We start from the raw sequence: 17084 nt of genomic DNA, 5'->3' as shown, positions 1-17084 counted from the left end.
GGTAGGCCAGCCAGAACTGCAGGCAAGTTCTAGTGAGAAAGAGGGCAGATATTCATTCCCTGCTTAAGCCATGCCATGTGAACACCCTGGAAAGGAACCTGGAACAGAGCAGGGATGATTCCCTTCTGCTACATGTAAAAGCTAATTGGATTTGGGATCCTCTCAGTATTAAGACACTTTATGTAGGGTCTTCCTGTGCTTTCTGTTGTGGTTCAACAGTTTCCCACAACAAAACTGTCATCCAGCTTTCCAAGCTGGCATGGGCTTTGAGCGCAGCCATCACCAGTTTTGAGTGCTGCAATCAGACAAGTATCGTGTGACATGCTGCTTGCTCACACAGATCATGATGGTCCTACGTCTCCACAGTGAGATGGGATATGGTCAGACAGTGCCAAGGCCAACATGCTTCCCTAGAGTTTGCACTTATGGACAACTCAGCTACTTGCAAGGCCTCATGTTCCTCAGCTGCTAGAAGCCTGCTCCCAGCAAGAGGCCTCCTAGCCACACCAGCAACCTGGCCCTACACAAATGCCTGAGCAGCCATGCAGCCCTGCCAAGTTCCCATGCATAGCTCCAGCTGAGCAGCTAGTCACGTCTCACTGCCACACATCACTGCCTCACAACGAAGGGGAGCAATGTCCTTCCCTGCCAATTGCCTTACCTTGGTGAGGCCCATGCCACCCCAATCTCCTCTCTGGTGCTTGGACAGTGCTATCTAAGCAGCAAGGCCAGGTAGTGGCCAGCAGCAAATGGCTCCTGCTGCTTCAAACAAGGGTGTCACCAAGCACCCAAACCTGTTTTCATCCATGCTGCTGCCTTCCAGACTCAAGGATCTCTGCAGTTAACCAACAAGGTCTCTCCCTGCTTCTCAGGGTCCACAGCAACATAGTCAGGATAACCTCAGAGATTGCTGCTCTAAAGACAAGCCTCAGACTCTGCACCAGCATCTGCAAGAAAGCCTTCAGCGTTTCCCTGTTGTCATGTGAGTGTGACAGAACCAGGAAGACAAACAACCTGTTCCCTTTCCACCAAATGCTACACAGGGGCAAGCCCCTGAAGCTGGGGTCATAAAAATCTCTGAAAAAATATCACAAAGCACTACAGAGGTGGGACATAAGACTTTGGCAGTCATAAAAAAACCACCATTTCCAGTCTCATTGAGGAGCTTCACTACATGATACTGGGTAGAGCACCAATACCTGTCAGCATCCGAAGTCTGTCACTGGCAGACATTGTGTCAAGGCAAGGAACACACATCTGCCATAGCAGTACAGATGTTCAACAGAAAAGAACAGAGATCCCTATGTGCAACCATAAGAGCATGGGTGTCCTTTCCTACCATGTGGTACATGGAGGGGCAGGGTGGGTAACAGAAAGGCAAAAACTGCACACAGATTACAGCTCACTCCAAACTGGGAAGTGGGGCAAAGACAGTCTGTCACCCTCAGGACTTGTCTCAGCCAACCTGAGCTGTGAAGGCCCAGTCACTCTCATAGGCAAGCACTGACACCCCTGCTGGAATAGTGTCCTCAAGCACAGTTATCTGTGCCAGATAACTATGAGGCTGCTGTCAGCCCAGGATTTCTGGGGATGCTGTTCAAAACTCCACTCACTGCACACTGTTTTTTGAAGTCAGGACCTTCTGGCTCAAAGAAGCTTTCCCTCCCGCAATTCCCAAAGTACAAGCAACTACAATGGTATAGGAGGTACAAAATGTCCCCAGCAGCAAGGACACATGGATCTTGCCAGCCCTACCTCAAACTGGCCAAGTTCAAACAAATTAACAAATTAATCCAGTCACACACAACCTTGTATTCACATGGAATATGAATCGCATCTCCCTGAAGTTTCCCTTCATTATGTACCCAAGCTAACAGGATAGCATTTTCACTCTTTACAAAAGCACAAGATGTCTCCTCCTCCAAAAACAGATGGGCAAAAGCAGACTTTGCTTATAGCTTCTCCTACAGCACAGGGCAGAAACAGACAAGAGGAGGAAAGGTAGAACACTTACCTAAAAGGAGTTCAGGACAGACTGCCAGAGATGAACAAAGATAACACAAGATGTAGCAGACTACATTAGGAATACCCAGAAGAGGGGTGACATCTGCCTAATTTTATTTCACACATTACGAATCTTGAAATGTTATAAAGTACTTCCTGTATTTTCCTTACAGTAACTAATTTGGAGGAAACTCTAAGTGGTCTTTTTGCTTTGCCTGAAGGCAAAGTGCCTCTGCCTTTTAGAGAAGTGCCACTTAAAAATATGCAACTCATCTGCACACACAGAAAAGGGGAGGCCCAAGCACAGATGCTCCTACTCCTTTCTGAGTCACAGCAGGATAGCTTGGTCCTTCTCTGCACAACAGACCCCGGATGGCACATGGAACTCATGCAGGTGGGTGAGGCAGGACATGCCTGCTTTCTGTGGATCTTCCAGAAAGAGCAGGAACCACAGCAGGATTAAGCTGTTGTGCTGCTCTGGGCCACTCCACAGCTATGCCACCGTGCAAGTGGCACGCCACTGCATTTCCATTCAACGCCAGGCTGACTTCCAACCCAGCCCGGGCCGGAGCCCTCCCCCTGCAGAGGATTACTGCCACAATCACAGCTCCGGAGGACTTAGCACAGCCACAATGGGCAACAGCAAACACTTTCTCACCACCGTCAGCTGATGGCCCGGGGAGGCCAAAAGCAACACAGAAAGAAGTGATGGGGCAGCAGCTGACTAAGCCCCGGGGATTAGAGAGGCTCAAATGGGGCTGAAAAGCAGCATGTAGCGCTAGCCCAGCAGAACTGCAGCTCCAGCCCTCAGCTCAGCTCACCCAAACACGGTCAGCTGGCTCCTGGCTCCCAGCACACCGAGAAGGGGCACAAACACTGACGCTGCAACACAGAGTCAGGCAAGAGGGAAAGAACAGCCACCTGCACAACCATCACCCTCAACACACACATCACCTGCCCCTGCACACAAATCTGCTCGTCCTCCTTTCTGGCCACAATAACTCCCTCCTGGGCCCAGGCAACAGCTCCACACTCCCTTGCTGTGACACATTTGGCCACATTTCTCCAAAACATGAGAACAGGCCAAGAGCACAGGCTAGCTATGGCAGCACCCAAAAAGGCATAAGATCATCTGTCTCCTTCCTGGGTACCATCTCATATTCAGACTTCACCTGCTGCAAGGGCAGGGGCCTGGATTCCCACTGGATCCCAAAGGACACTGCTTGCATGGCAGTATCCAAGGGTCCATCACACTTCATTTTCCCCTTGTGCACACACACACACACTGACCTGTTTACCACAGTGACATGCCTCTGCATGGGGATTTCTTTAGGTGGTCCACTCCCAGCAGCTGAAGGTAAGGCAGATCGGGCACTCTCCACCACAGGTTTCACACTTCCACATGCCACTTCTCTGCCTCGGGGCAGGCGAGGAACAGGCCTCTTAGAACTGCCTTCTTCTGGCATGTTCAAAGACCGGGGCTGCCGCAAAGTTCCTTTGGGTTTTCCTAAAGAGTTTGCAGATGCAACTATGAGTAGTCTTCTTCTCCACCCAGTCTACCTACACATCCCCAGGCACCTCCTGTACTGCCACCCAAAGGGTTTCTTCTCTACTCTGGTTTGTGGGCACCTGAACTCCCACCACACAGCAGAGGTGACTAAGTTACACCCACAGAGGAACACACCAGCATTCAGGCCACACTGGGACAAACAAGCTCTTGGTCACTTTGCTGTTTATATGCTGGATGTGCCACATCAATTTTGGAGGTTTCAAACACTTACAAGGGGATTGATGTGCAAGACAGTGAATCAACCTGACTTTATAATCCCTGTCATTTAACTGTGATATGAGCCACTAGTTCAGCTTCCCAACTGGCATCCTTGTAGAAAAGCAAGAAGCAGCATCATTACAGACAACAGGGGAGCACACACAAACTAGGAGACCCACTGTTGTTCCAAGCTGCCAACCTGCAAGCAAATAGGTCCTGCCTGGGCTTAATCCTGGAATCAATTCCACAGGCAGTCACAACAGCACAGCAGTGAGGAAAACCTGACCCATACTTTAGGAAAACACTGCTACAGAAGCTTATGCAAAAGGTAAGAGGTAAAAAGAGCCGAAAATGGGCATCAGAACTTTTGTGGCACTGGCATCAGCAACAGGAGCTGCTGAAACAGCCACAGCTACAGGGACTCCTTCTCACTGTGAGGGAATGGTTCAATCCTCCAACCCCACAACAGGCCAAGGCTAGCCTTAAAGAACATGCAGGCTCATTGCCACATTTCTTGCCCGCATCTCAACTGTGTTCCTCACAGAAGCAGGAGCACATGAAAGTGAAGCCAAGCATCCTACAAGGACTTTGTTTTCTAAGATCATTCACATCTTGCATACACACCTGAAAAGGGCTTTCTCTCTGATCATGGCTTTCAGATATAAGCATCCTTGCCAAGAACACTCATCCTCCCAAGACCTCTCCACTTGGACCCTGTAACTTGTGGCTGTAGGTGACACACTCTCACAGCCAAGATTTTGTGCAGCAGTTGCACAGTTCTTTCATAAAGGCAGGCCCTCTAGAGCTGCCTATGGCTTACCTGATAAACTGACTGGTGATGTGTTCTTCAGCCTCATCTGACAGTTCACCTGCCGGACTGTTTTCTTCTTGGAGCTCCTCTGTCGGGTCACCAGTTGAGCAACTCGTACAGTTTCATTGCAACTAACAGCATGGCAAATTACCTTGTTGGAGCAGGAAGAGGACAGGGGAAAAAGCAGTCAGTGAGACCCATGCTCATCCACAGCCCTCAGAATCATTTGTATCCCTTTCCAAGCCTGTAACTGTTGAATCATGCAGGCCAGCAGGCAGTTCCGGAAAGGCTTCAGCAGCAGACATGGATCTTGGATATCTCACTCTCCTTTTGTGAAACCCCAGAAGAAATCTCAGTGAACCTCAGAAATCAGCAAACCAGACAGCCAGAGCCTCTGCATCATCCTTCCACTTACGTTGGGCCCCTCTGAGAAACAGCCTGGTTTCTAACTCCCATTCCACAGGCCCACCACCTTGCTTTATAACTCTGGGAAGCCATGGGGCTGCAGCCTGTTCTTATTCTTTCTGGCAAGGCTCACTAGAGGCTCTGGCACTATGCTAACCCTGTGGAGCAGGGTTGCATTTGCCCCACTTACTGAAGAAACTGCACAACTATCCTGGGTGCACCATTCACAGGCACTGGGCTGGCCCCCAACAACAGCCCAGCCTTGAACAAGCCCATAGGTATCTCCCTGCTCAACTTCATGGCCTCTTGCCTCAAAATCCAATCACCACAGGCCATCCCATGGATGGATATAGGAACTTTGCCTTGGCAAGACACCAAACCATGTGCCTAGTGTGCACTTTGCCTGAAAAGAAGATGAAAGCCCGAACTTTTGGGTCATTCAACTGCTGCAAAGGCAGCTGGTGAGTACTCCTCCAGGACTCCATACAGACACAGGCAGTTACCCCAAAAGCACTAAGTTAAAATGTAAGTCTGGGGTCTCAGTCATGTTCTGTGGTGGTGGTAGAGGTTATAAAAGGGCCCCTTTCTCAACAGTGCCATGGGGCCAGCACTGCTACCTTGCTAGCCATGGCCCCCAAGGACCATCAGAGATGACCATTTTGCACAGGAGCAGCACAAGAGAAACTCAGGGATTTCACCAGCACCTCTGAAATTTACCAAACAGCAGCTTCAAAAAGGATCTTTTCTCACAATTAAGACAGGACAATCAAAGCAGAAAAACAACAAAAGCAAGAGATTGCTAAGCAGCAAGCAACAGCTTGGTCCAGGGATCTCTCTTGTTCTAGGGTGACCCACATAGCCCAGGAAAATAAGGGCAATGGATGATGACACTAGAAGCCAGGCAACCCCTCCAGCAGTGCTCTCCAGTTCATTCTTCCCCCTCCTCTTTGGCAAACCCAGCACCTTTGCTGAGCTGGCTCAACACAGAGCCACTGCCAGGAGGGCCTTTCCTTCTGAGGGAGAGCTCTCCTACCCCAGGAACTCCTACTTACAGATCAGACAGTGTACCTGCTGCACAGTCAGCACTGATAAAAACAGCAATCCAGCAGTATCACCACTGTAGTGATTAAATGCCAGGAATCACAGAAAACTTAAGACTGGAAAACATTTCTACAGTCCATGTCATATAGCATCTTTGCTCAAAGCAGCATCAGTTAGACCAAGTCAGGTAGTGAAATATCTTCAAGGACGAAGAACTCTCAACCACTCTGGAAAACTTCTTCTACTGTTTATCCAGCCTCACTGTAAAAAAGGTGGGCTGTTTAATGTTTACACGGGACTGCTTTTATTTCACTCTGCTATCGTTGTCTCTTATCTGTTCACTGAATACCAATGAGAACTGGAGATGGAGTCTGGCTCCATGGTTTTTTTACTCCCTTTAATAGACATAAGGATAAGATTTCCCTGAGCTTTCTCTTTTCCAGCACAAACAATCCCCGCTGAGTCCTGCATCAGAGACATTACGTTCCAGCCCCTTCGTAATCTTCACAATCATTCCATGAACTTGCTTCAGTGTGGCCATGCGAGTCTTGCTCTGGGAAGCTTAGAAAAGGATGTGGTTTCACTGCTGCTGAGCAGAGGGGAATTATCACCCCCATTAGAGCTGGCAACTCTTCTTAATGAATCCAAGTATGCTGTTGGTCTCCCTTGCTACAAATGGCACCCTGCACACTGTGAACTCTGCATCCACCAGAACTCCAGGGCATTTGTCTGCCAAGCTACTTTTCAGTTGGTCAACCCCAAAACTATACAAGAATATGGGGTTTTTCTTCCCCAGGTGCAGGACTTGGCATTTCCCTATACTGAACTTCATAGAGTTCCTGGTGCTCTATTTCTCCAGCTTCTTGAAATCCCTCTGAACAACAAGCACATTAATTTGCTCTATCAGTCTCTCCTGTCATCTACAGACTTGCTGAGGATGATCTCTGTCCCATCACCTAGGTCATTCATGAACACGTTAGACAGCAGTTCTTGAGCATCTATTCCCAGGGCACATCACTTTTAAGTGGTCTACCAAGTGGGTTTTGTGCCACTGTTACAGAAGAGGATACTACAAGCCCTACCAAAATTCAGTTAAACCACATCCAATGGTCTCCACTCAACCAATCATCTCAATTTGAAGGGTATTTATTTGTAACATATGATTTTCACTTTGTAAATCCATACTGACTTGCCTTCTTGTCTTTCAAGTGGCTGGAACAGCTTTCCAGGATTAGACGCTCAACAACTTTCCAACAGTTCAATGTCAGGCTGATCTTCCCATCCCACCCTTCCCAGTGAAGGGTGGTGCTTTCTTTCAGTCCTCAAGAACATCCCACAAATTACCATGACCTTTCCAAGGTAACTGACACCTGTGGGTGCACTGCAATAAACTCATGGACTTATGCACATTCAGTTTTTCCAAATGCCCCCTATCTTAATCCTCCCCCAACCAGATTAGGACTTCCTTGCCCTGCATTCTCCTCTGCCTATTTCCATAGTATCTCTATACCCCTTCCAGCTCACCCAATTCTGCTTCTACCTCCTGTGTGCATGCTTGTAATGGTAGATTTAAGTTAGGCACTCCTTCTTCAATCACGTGTACCTTCTCCAACCTTGCTTAAGAGAGAGACTTTGTCATACACCATCCTGTACCTGAGTCATAACCTATCTTTGTGAAAGGTGAACCTGAAATCCCTCACTTTTCACCCTTTCACAGATCTGTGCAACAATCCGCGCTCAACAGTTTGAGCATGGACTTCATAAGGCTTTAGTGAAGTGAAACACAGCAAAAGGCTGAAGGTCTTCATTTGCTGTACCTTCTTTTTTCTTTTCTGTTGTCCCTGTATCCCTGTCCTTGTTTCCTCCGATTGCCTGTACACTTAACCAGCTATTTTAAGGACTTTTTTTGGAAGCATTTACTCAGACCTGGCAGTGCTCTGGGAGCTGTTCTCAAGGGGACGGCACTTAATCTTGGTCTTCAAATAATGAATAGTAAACACAGTCTTGTTTAGGTCCATGTAGGCTTGTTTAGGCAGCATTTGTATCATCCTTCCAGGCTCCTTCTCCCTGCTCCCACCTCATGCATGCTTGCATTTATGGCTCAGTTCTGACAGTGCTCCTGCCCCCTTTGCTTTTTCCCACAACTATCGGAATGTACCATTCTTGAAACTGGAGGAGACAATTCTTGTAAGCTCACTATCTCTCCTGGATCATTCTCTTCAGGACTGTATTCCATGAGTCTTCTAAGCAGATTCCTGAACAGGCCAGCATCTGCTCTCCCAAAGTCCTGCATTGTTGATTCTACTTTTGGCTTTGTTTCCCTCCTTTCAGGGTCACAGACACCATCTAGCCACAGACAGGGCTCTTCCGAGCCTTTACATGGGCAATTGTTCCTTGTTTTCAAGGACTGTGTCCAGCAGAGCATCTCTCTTCATTGATTCATTGCATGTGTCAGGATGTTGGGAGCAGCAGACCCCAGAAACATCCTGGATTGTTCACACTTGGATGTCTTGTCCCTATAGCAGGTATGGCAGTGGCCCAAATCCCCCAGTGGTTGTCAAAAGAAGGCATCATCTGCTTTGTCTGCCACTTCTTCACACTTAAGATATTTGTATCAGATAGCCACCACGTTGCCATACACTGGTCTGTCCACTACTCATAAGCTCTTCCTGTCTCATCATCTGCCCCAAGACAGTGCTCCTGGCATCCCCGCTGCTCCCAAACTGGGAATATCTCACAGGAACTCCTCGTGTCCACCACTGCAGCCCATAACTCCTCACCAGCCAGTGTCAACCCACAGCAGCATGCTGGTTATGTGACCTGTTGCAACAACTCTCTGTGACCTTAAATGAGATCACAGCCCTGAACAACACAAAGATCTCCAGTTTCTTCTGGTTGTAGCCCAAGCTGTGGACAGTCATATACTGGCTCTTCAGAGAGGCTCCCATTTGTGCTCACTTCCAGAAAAGAGTATGAAAGCTTTTCTCAAACTCCTAGCTAACAGGAATGGATGCATGAGATGGATCACTTGACCTTTGTTGATCACTTTGATTGATCACTTGACCAAAGTCTCAATATAAAAGGATTTTTGTCCCTATACAGTTTATCAGAGTTTTATAAATGAGTATTTTCACATCTCTGGTACATTTCAGGTTTTTCCTGTCACTAATGTTCTAAATAATTTTTTTTTTTTGCATTTCCTTCCCTTGTTTCACAGGGATAAAGCTTAACAAAATGCTTTGAATTAAAATCAATTCAGATGTAAAAAGGGATGAGCAGAGCAAAGTAGTCTTCAAATTTCTCCTTTTGAAGGGGCTTAATTATTCAAGCAGAAGTCAAGCAAAGTTTTCTTAGACGAAAGTGCAACAACACACTTGTCATAAATGAATATGAGGTAAAGCAAAGTAGGGTTCCTTGAAATGATGCAACCACCTGTTGGAGGTGCAAGTATTTCAATGAGTCCCCTTGCAGTGCTTTCTGTATGCTGAACTTAATTCTTATCTTCTGTGGAAATTGGAGGACATAGCTACTGCATAAAGAAAAAGTCATCAGATTTAATCTTTCCCACATTCAAGACAGCTAAATTAGTGTTCAGTATCAAGAGGAACAAAGCACAATTTATATCATTGCCTTCCCAAGATAACGTTTGTTGAACCTCAGTTACCTAGCTAATATTCACCTCCCACAAACACTTAAGGCAGGACGTAACACGTGGCACTTCGAGATCTATTTGTATTATTTACTGCCTACTTTATACTATTCCTTTTTGAATGCATTTCTTGGACAGCTACGTCTTGGACAGCTGACCTAGCAGTACGGAAAGTCTTTTTAAGTCTATCTAGACTGCAGCCAAGATCACTAGCTGCTAGCAGACCCTTGGATGTGCATGTCTTGGCTGCCCTGCCCCAGTGTCCGTAAGGGGATTAAAAGAAGAGGAAAGGGTCTTGACAGACATTTCGGAGGTCAGAGTACTCCAGAGCCATGAAGAGAGACTGGCTGACTGCATGCTCTTGTAGAGGCCTTGTGTGGACTCTGAGCTACAGTATCAGCCTATAATGGAGCTCAAGTATTCTGGAGAGAGGTGAACAAAGAGAACAGGCTTATAATGACATATAGCCTGTAAGAAGAAAGCACATGGGAGCAGTCCCAGGCAGCTTAGTAGCCCACATCAGTGCATAGTCATGCTTACCACTCTCTGCTTTATGTCTGCTATGTCCACACTGTGGACACTGGCAACAGGAGTGTCATCAAACAGCAACATGGGCTCAGTCTTTGCACCTTTCCCACCTCCCAGGTGTTTAACAAGGCACTTCCTCTCAGCTGTTTCAGGCATGCAGAGCACAGTTGGCACTTCTGAACCAGAGTGAGTCCTCCTCAAGTACCTCAAGACCCCTGACTTTCTCCTTTTTCACGTCCTAAAGCCACGTTTCACTCTCTTGTAACAGCTGCCGCAAAGAATTCACTGCCCCTAGTGCTATCCAAGAGTTCACAAGGCTCTCAGCACACATCGCATTAGTGGATAAACAAGGCTCTCAAGGGAATGGGAGGATACCAGATTACACCCTGCAAGGCCCTAGTTAGAAACAGATGGCTATCTGCCAGAACCACCACGAGGAAGCATTTAATTGCAGGATCACAAATGTTCCCAGACCTGAGGTACCTGCAATCCTGTTACTAACGTAGCTGCAGCTGAGGCAGGCTTTGGAGAAAAAGAATCCCAAACTTGCTTGTCCGCTGTAAAAGGGCAAATTCTGATGTAAAAATGCAGAAAGGGAACCTGTTGCTTTAAAACAGCCACATTTCCAGGTATTAGGACAAAACTCAGGATACCTCTCACTGTATTCTCACCAGACAGCTAATGAGGGAGAACTAGTTCTGAGTTCACAGATGCCATCCCAATCCAACTAAGCAAACAAGGAATCTCAGCCTTAAGTCCTGTCTCTTCAGACCTGCTATGACAGCCACACACTGTGCCAAACATCCACTAGCTTTTTGCTCTGCCTCAGGCTACAAAGACTTCAGGAACCCAGAACCATACTCCAACGAGGGAGAGGCTTCAAGCTTGCCACACAGATCATCTGCGAGTCACACAGCTACACCAGCTATCAAGAAAACACATTCTGACTTCAAACAAGAAGTCCAGACTATTGGGCAAGGAGGTTTGTGGTCCTGGCAAGCTGCTTCCAAGGTGGCAGCCACCAGGAGACACAGGCTAGTGCAACAAGAGCAAGGAGTAAGGGACAACTCTTCTACCACACCAATCCTCTGCTAAGATCTGCTTCTCCTTGATCTGTGTGACGACCCTTTATCCCTTGCATGCTTGCCAAATGGTGAGGCACTTGCAAATATTGTAGCAAGGCACCTCACTTACATGAGCTCTTTGTCACCTCAGCACATATTTGTAGTCCCGTTGCACTGCAATCCGTAACAAACAAGAATCCTAAGTCCAAAGCAAGCACTGTCAGGCTTATAAGCAACAGCACCAAAGAGTTTTACTGTAGGGACAAAAATGATGCTAAACCCCACTGAGAAGAGATGATTAACAAACACAAGTTAACCTTCTTTAAGGTCCCAGGACAAGCCACTAGTATCTCCTCTAAAGTCAGAAATGCTGAGAAAGGGGCCAGATCTCCACAGTCACACAAGTGATCTTTCCACACAGAATTCACATTTCCAGGAAAAAGCCCTGCAACTTTACACCTTCTGAATACACAGCCTTGGGTCTGGAATGCAGAGGCAGGAAAATAAGAAGCACTTAGTATCTTATGTCACAGCTTCCACCTCTCCCAGAATCAGTGCACCATAGGCATGCTACAGAAATCCACAGCACAAAAGGAGGTAAAACTATGAACCAGGAACATTCTGCTAACACAAAAGCTAACACAGTTTCACTTTATGCACACACAGCACTTCATTTCTGAACTGTAATTCTCAATTGTGATTCTTACCTCTCCCATTTTGTTCTCTTCCATTCTGACCACTCCTGGGATACTTGCCAAGTAGCCTTCCAGTGTGTCATATCCTAGATGCCTGAAGGGAATGAACTCATTGGTCAGGGATCTGTATTCGTTCTGAAGTTCTGACAAACGTACACCATTTTTAAAGGCATGAAGAACAGCTCGCAGGGCTTTTGCAACAAGTTCTGGCTCCTGCATCTTCACCTACAACCCTGTCTCTAAAAGAAAAAAAGAAGAGAAAAAAAAGCATTTTTACATACACAGGCTAAAATCACTGGGTTTTACTATTCAAGCTCCCTCCCCCCAAAAAACAGAATGCAGCAACTCAGTGCCTCATCTCTGGAGACTGTGATACTTCTGGGTAGGGCCATGCTAGTGCAAGCCAAGCATAATGTGGTATGGAACACACAGGGCATGACAGTGTCAAAAAGTGCTGACAAAGGAGCGCAGCAGCACAGGTTGGCTCTGCCAGACAATCATGAGAGGCCACATGCACAGAAGAGGGGCGGGTGCTGCTAAGCAACTGACCCACCACAGACAAGTACTAGATACTGTACCTGGGACAGGGCAATTCTGGAGGTGCGTACAACTGGGGAAAGAGAGGCACCATGGAAAGTGGCCTCGGGGTCCTGCCAATGGGAAGCTGAACATGAGTCAGCAGTGTCCTGGAATCCAGGAGGGCCACTCATGTCCTGCGGTGCATCAGGCACACAATCACAGCCAGGCAAGGGAGAGGATTATCCCACTCTGCTCTGCACTGGGGCAGCCTCACCTTGAGTGCTGGGGGCAGTTTTGGGTACCGCAGTATAAGAAAGACATTGAGCTGTCAAGAGTGTCCAAAGGGGGGCAACAAACATGGTGAAGGGCCGTGAAGGGAACCCATATGAGGTTGAAGTCACTTGGTCTGTTCAGTCTAGAGAAGAGAAGACTGAGGAGAGACCACATTGCAGTCTACAACTTCCTTGTGAGGGTAAGAGGAGCAGCAGACACTGATATTTACACTCCTATGACCAGTGACAGGGCCCATGGGAATGGCCAAAGTGGTGTCACAGAAGGTTTGGGCTTGATATCAGGAGAAGGTTCTTCACCCAGAGGGTGATTGAGCACTAGAACAGGCTCCCAATAGAAGTGGTCACAGCACCAGGTCTGACAGAGACCAAGAAACGCTTGGACAATGGTCCAAGGCACATGGTGTGATTTGTTTAGATTTCGATGATCCTGTGGGTCATTTTATCCAGTTCACGATATTTTGTGATTTGATGACACCTTACTACCTGCAGAGCTAAAACTTCTACTGAAAGTGAGAGAAGGCACAACCACCACCCCCTGTCACAGCACCCCACACTCTGTAGTGCGGGGTGTCCCTCTAGAGAGACAGGAGCTGCTCCACGTGCCCCTGAGCCAGCACCTTCAATAACACCCATGTCTCCACTCCACCATGGAAACAGCATGCATCTGGGGCATGCAACGTCTTACCCACAAGTGCACAATGCCTCGACTCCACAGACTCTTCAGAGAGAAAACACAACTTAAGTCCCCAGGCATGTGATCCTCTGACACAGGGATTTTGTTCTGGCCTTCTGTTTTTTCAGCCCATGTTGCTCGTGTCTGGTAGGGCCATGGCATGCCCAGAGCTTGCCCCAGGGATATGCACTGCATGACCATCCCACTGCACTCTGCCCAGGCATGGAGCCTTCTCAGCCTGGATCGAGGGACAGACCTCGATCCATGTTCTGGGGACATGTCACGGTGCTTGCTGAGGCCTGCCTGGCAGCCACCTCACACAGCTCCACAGCCCTCGGGCACGTCCCAGTGCTCTGTGACACCTCCTGGCTCCTCCCCAAACAGCTCAATGCTTTTTCTACGGCCACGCAAAGCGGAAGGCCCAAACCTGCCTTTTATCCTTGTGCAATGCATTTCATCCACATCTACAGATTCATTCCATCAGCTCTCAAGAAAGACTGCTTTACCTACCTCAGGCTTATGATTTTACCATTACAAATCTCTCATTCATATACCTCTAGAAATGTCTATAATTAGCGTATCTAAGTATGAATCTACTGATTCATTCCTTCATACAGACAACTCTAAATATCTACATACCCTATGCATGAGCTGAATATAAATATTTTGATATCTGGGTACTTCCTGGTACAAGGAAGCAGGAGCTGCAACACTGAACAAAATGGCATCTCCCTCGCACAAAATGGTGGCAGAAACCTTCCAGCCAGGGCTCCGGCCCAGGAAGTCTGGGCAGCGCGGGAGGCGCTTTCCAGGCCAGAGCCAGCGCTACCTAAAGCCCTCCCAGCCTCCCAACTCACAGAACTGCACACACTTGGGGCTTCTCCAGGAACACTCAGCTACGCCCTTGGGACCTTGGGGAGCGCCAGGCACAAGTGCTGCAGGGCAGGCTCTGTGCTCCCACCTGGGCCTTCTCCTCCCAGGCGCTCGCTCACCGCAGGGACACTCCCACCACGGGAACCTCCCTGCCACGGCTGGACACCAAAGCCACGGAGCTCTCGCACAACAACCCTGCTCTCCAAGTGTGTGCTGCACACAGGCTCCGCTCCAACACTGAGCACATCACACTGGTGCACATCAAACGCCTCGTCCTCCTCGCCCCCCAGCAGCTCATGTGCAACATGAGCACAGCCAGCGCTGCAGGACAAGGCCACCTCACTCTCCTCAAGACCCTCCAGCTCTAGACACAGCACCAGAGTGCCCCTCCTCCAGCACACCAAGGCCAGTGACTGCTGCCCACCTACCTGCACAAGGCTCTCTCACATCTGCAGCGCTGCCACCAGGGGCCCCATGAAAGGCTAGTCTGCACTGCTCTCCCCAAAGAGACCCTATCCCATCACCGCTTCCCTTCCTGGGGAGCTCACCAACTGGGCAACAACACACCAACTCCAAAAGGAAGAGAAATGCCAACCTCAGCACATTTCAGATGCCACCACACACACTTCACGCTCTCCCTTCCTGCACCCAACCTCACGACGGTCCAGCTCCGGGGCCACACAAGGAGGCACCGCATCAAGTCCTCTTCTGCACCCTTCCTTGGACAGTTTCACTTTATGCACACACAGCACTTCACTAACCCAACCGTACCTCTTGCTCTCTACGCTCATATTCGCACACAGGTACACCCATGTCCCTGCACCCAGGCAGACAGCATGGCCAGTACACCTCTTCACACACACATGGCTCCTGAACCCTGCCATTTCTGCCCTTGCTGCTCCAGCGGGTTTCACTGACCGATCCTGCAACAATCCCTCAGCAGCAGCTGCCCTCACAGCTGCCCTCTGCTCAACACAGGCACTGCCTAGGAGGAGCAGCACACACTGAACCTGCACATCTCCACACAGCAGTGGGCAAATCTACACTGGGCACTTGCATCCTTCTCTTATCCTTTCAGAGACTTTGCAGCTGGGGCACCGAGCTTCAAAGAATCAGGAGATGTGATTGCCACCTGCCAGAAGAAAAAAGACACACGAGGTTCATATCTCCTTTGGACTCGCTCAGTTTCAAATGACATCATGTGCCACAGAAACCTGTAAGTAATGTAAAGTCTTGATCATATAAAAAAATCCCAAAGCACTCAAGCATTGAGAACAATGCAGCAAAAAATGAATTTCTGTCTATAACTGTTTTTCAAGCTACATTCATTCAGGAAACATGGAAAAACGAATAGGAAAATTTTGGGGGCCTTTTTTTCTTACTGTCTCTTTTAAATTGTAGACACAATTTCTTATTGGGCTAACATGGCTCTTGAAAATTCTCTTGCCTAAACCTTCTGAGTTTATTTTCCTACTCAGGTAAAATTACCAGTATATGCACGACATCAAGGAGTGATGAAGAAAATATAAAATAACCTGGAATGGCAGTTTAAAAAGTTGATTCGGAAGAAAAACTTCACTAAAAGAAGAAACTGAGGATTACGGGGGAATTACATCATGTCACTATCAGACATGTTAGTTGCATACCAATGCAATAGTTGAAATATATCAGAAATAGCAAACAGCATATTATAAAGTCCATCTCCTAAACTGTATTGTGAGGAGTAGTCACGAGGACAAGTTAAAGGAGGTGACAGGTACTAGGGTACAAAGGTCAAACTGAATCCAGTCTCAACCCACACCTTACAATCTTCCCATTCCTATAGTCAGCAATTACACAGACTTGCAAGGCAGTAATGGTGACAACATCGATACATTAACAGAAAGCTACACAGCTCAGAGTAGGTTCCGAAGCATTTTTAAAAATAGTTTTTGAGTTAAGCTGCTTTAACATGAGGTCATTCAGCAGTTTTGACATTTTCCCGGCGGTTCACTGCCTCCAGACAGCAGGACACTTAACTGGAAACTGGAGCCCGAGCTGCCTCACCATCACTAAGTCAACGCACATCGCTCAAACCACCTCTGCCAGCACGTGAACCGAAACTTCCTTCGGAACGCTCAGAACGGATGATCCGCGCTGCGGATCATTAGCCAGGCTAAGGAAAAGAGGAAATGCGGACAGCTCTCCCGCAGGGAGGGGATGCACTCCCTGACAGCCTCGCTTTCCGCAGAGTACAAACACTCCCCCGGGGAACGCGTCTCCGAAGGCAGAAAGCATCCACTAACCCGCTGAAGACGGGACACTTTCTCTGTCACCGCGCAAGCACTGAGGAGGAACAGCCTCCCGCTGGCTGGCAGCGCCCGTCTCTCCGCGCTGCCTTTCCCCTCAGACCGCGAGAACTTACGCCCGGCGGGGCTCCACTCCTTCCTTTCCACTTCCTCCACCCGGGGTTCTCAGGCACCGGCCACAGCCTCTTCGGGCCGCCGCCGCGGGCCGGACCGGAGCCGGGCGGAGCCGCCGCCTCCCTGCGCGGGACCGCGGACTGAGGGGCTGCGCAGCCGCTCCCCGCGCCACCGCCCAACCGGCCCGGCCCAACCGCCGCCTCCGCCCCGCCCGCTCCGGCCCCGGGCGCCTGCGCAGCGCCGTGCCGTGCCGCTCCCGGCAAGGGCCACGTGTGCCCTCGGCCGCGGGAGCCGGGCGGGACCCGAGCTGGGCTCGGCGGGGCTGGCATCCGGCCGCGCCCGTGCCGTCTCAGGCCGCC

The 17084-nt window shown here is 48.9% G+C and overlaps 1 protein-coding gene across 4 annotated transcripts in view; it reads right to left on the bottom strand.

Annotated features, from left to right (window-relative positions):
- The window catches only part of TDRD7 (tudor domain containing 7), a 46965-nt gene extending 30110 nt beyond the window's left edge, over positions 1-16855 (bottom strand). For 2 of the 4 annotated variants that reach the window (XM_036403671.2, XM_036403674.2), the window contains exons 1-4: positions 16728-16855; positions 11978-12204; positions 4593-4734; positions 3295-3511 (exon numbers count right to left, since the gene is read on the bottom strand). In XM_036403671.2, the coding sequence (XP_036259564.1) occupies positions 3295-3511; positions 4593-4734; positions 11978-12184 (566 nt within the window). In that variant the 5' untranslated portion in view covers positions 12185-12204; positions 16728-16855. The other 2 variants (XM_036403672.2, XM_036403673.2) reach the window with 2 other exon arrangements.
- Positions 16856-17084: the final 229 nt, after the last annotated feature.

Source organism: Molothrus ater, chromosome Z (genome assembly GCF_012460135.2).
Source record: "Molothrus ater isolate BHLD 08-10-18 breed brown headed cowbird chromosome Z, BPBGC_Mater_1.1, whole genome shotgun sequence".
NCBI classification, from domain to species: domain Eukaryota; kingdom Metazoa; phylum Chordata; class Aves; order Passeriformes; family Icteridae; genus Molothrus; species Molothrus ater.
This window is presented reverse-complemented; position numbering and strand designations above follow the sequence as displayed.